This window comes from Artibeus jamaicensis, unplaced genomic scaffold, assembly GCF_021234435.1.
Source record: "Artibeus jamaicensis isolate MK-2021 breed Jamaican fruit bat unplaced genomic scaffold, CSHL_Jam_final scaffold_369, whole genome shotgun sequence".
NCBI lineage: Eukaryota > Metazoa > Chordata > Mammalia > Chiroptera > Phyllostomidae > Artibeus > Artibeus jamaicensis.
In genome coordinates this window covers 6,635,626-6,637,167 of record NW_026522042.1, presented here as the reverse complement: position 1 = coordinate 6,637,167, position 1,542 = coordinate 6,635,626, and the positions used below count along the sequence as shown (strand labels likewise).

At 60.2% G+C, this 1,542-nt stretch overlaps 1 protein-coding gene across 1 annotated transcript; it reads left to right on the top strand.

The window, feature by feature from the left end:
* The first annotated feature begins 567 nt into the window (after nt 1-567).
* Nucleotides 568-1,164, top strand: LOC128626177 (annexin-2 receptor-like). The gene has a single exon (XM_053657356.1). The coding sequence runs from the start codon at nt 568-570 to the stop codon at nt 1,162-1,164; it is 597 nt and encodes a 198-aa protein (XP_053513331.1).
* Nucleotides 1,165-1,542: the final 378 nt, after the last annotated feature.

Below are 1,542 nucleotides of genomic sequence, written 5' to 3'. Positions count from 1 at the left end.
GCTCCATTAATGCCAACGAAATTGTGTCCGGCCATTTCTTGATGTGGACGTTGTCGTTGGGGAGGAACTCCATGTGCCATTACCGGGCGTGGGACCACTGTACTGCTGTGGCCTCTGGGCTGGCTGGCCCCCTCGCAGAGCAAGTGTTTCTAGAATTTCTCTCCAGCAACGTCCCTGTGGGCGCTAATTTCAGGGAGATACGTGGGTTCGTCCTCTCCGGCAGCCTAACTGGTCTCTCTCCCTGCCACAGGGTCCCTTCTCTCTGTGCTTTGCTACTGGCTCTCCCTCCCCGTCCTGTGCTGAGGATTGCCCGTTGTTCTGTCCCTATCGTCCGGTATTTCTTTCCGCTCTACACATCGACGCTTGATTCCTTAGCTGTGCGTATTGCGTAATACCGCTCAGAAAGCGCGGGCTCCTTTTATTTTTATCTTTTCCTTTAATTTTAGGCCTGCATTCGCCTAGCACCCAGGAGAGCCTAAGTAGCCAGGCTGCGGGCACAGCCGCGGCCTTTGTCTCCTGCATCAGCTCAGACGCTGGTTGTCCTCGGGGTCCGAAGTCTCCGCCGAGATGGAGCAGCACTTTCTCGACTACGGGAAGTCGGCTTGGGACGCCGTTGACCGGGCGCCGCGGCCCAGGCCTCCGTCGTTGCTGATCTCCGAAGACTCGGGACCGTGGCCGCTGCCCTTCTACCCGGTACTGGGAGAGTCCGCGGGCAACTACGACGCGTACGGCGGGCAACTGCTTTGCAGTCCTTGTTGGCGGCTGCCCTCGGTCTACGGCACGTACAGACTCTTGACCGCGGCCCAGAGCTCCTGGGAGGGAAGCCCAGCGCAGGCCAGTCTGGGTCCCTCGCCAGAGACGCCAGAGACGCCAGAGACGCCAGAGAGCCCAGCGGAACCCGCCCGAGAGTCTGAGCCCGCAGAAGAAACCCCTTCTCCGGGGCCTGCCCAGGAGCCGTGGCCCAGCGCCCGAGACGGACAGCAGATGGCGGAGAAGTTTGAAGGCCCGCGCCCTGCAGAGCGCCGCCCACCGCGGGCTCCAGCCGCACGGTGCCCGCACCCCGATTTCTCTGGCTGCCTGCGGTGGGTCCGTCGGGCCGTCTGCTCCCTGAGCCGCGCGGCTGCGGGCTGCTGCGGGGTCTTCCGGGACCTTAAAGGGCCCTGAGACTGCGGCGGGAGGGAGCCGTGGGGGAGGGGGGGGGGCGCCCGGGCTGAAAGAATCTCCTTTTGCAATAAAACTGGCCGGGGGGCGGCGGTGATGGGAGAAATAGATTAAAAAAATGTACTTGAAAAGGAACTAAATAAAATTTATTATAAAAAAAAACAAAAAAAAATGCCCGAAGTTCCTTCGGTGTCCCCTGTCAGTTGTCGCCTCTTTCTCCTGGCAGCCCTGGTCGCCGCCAGTGGCTCGCTGGGTCCCACCTCCACGCTTCTTGCTTTTACTTAAGGGCTTTTACTTCCACTGTTTCTTTCTGGCTGAAACCGGCTGACAGTTCCTCGTAGTAGCCGACACTGTAAATGGTGGGGTGTGACCCAGGGACAC

Coding starts and splice junctions, on each gene's coding strand:
- LOC128626177 (XM_053657356.1), top strand. CDS start 568: ATGGAGCAGCACTTTCTCGACTACGGGAAGTCGGCTTGGGACGCCGTT.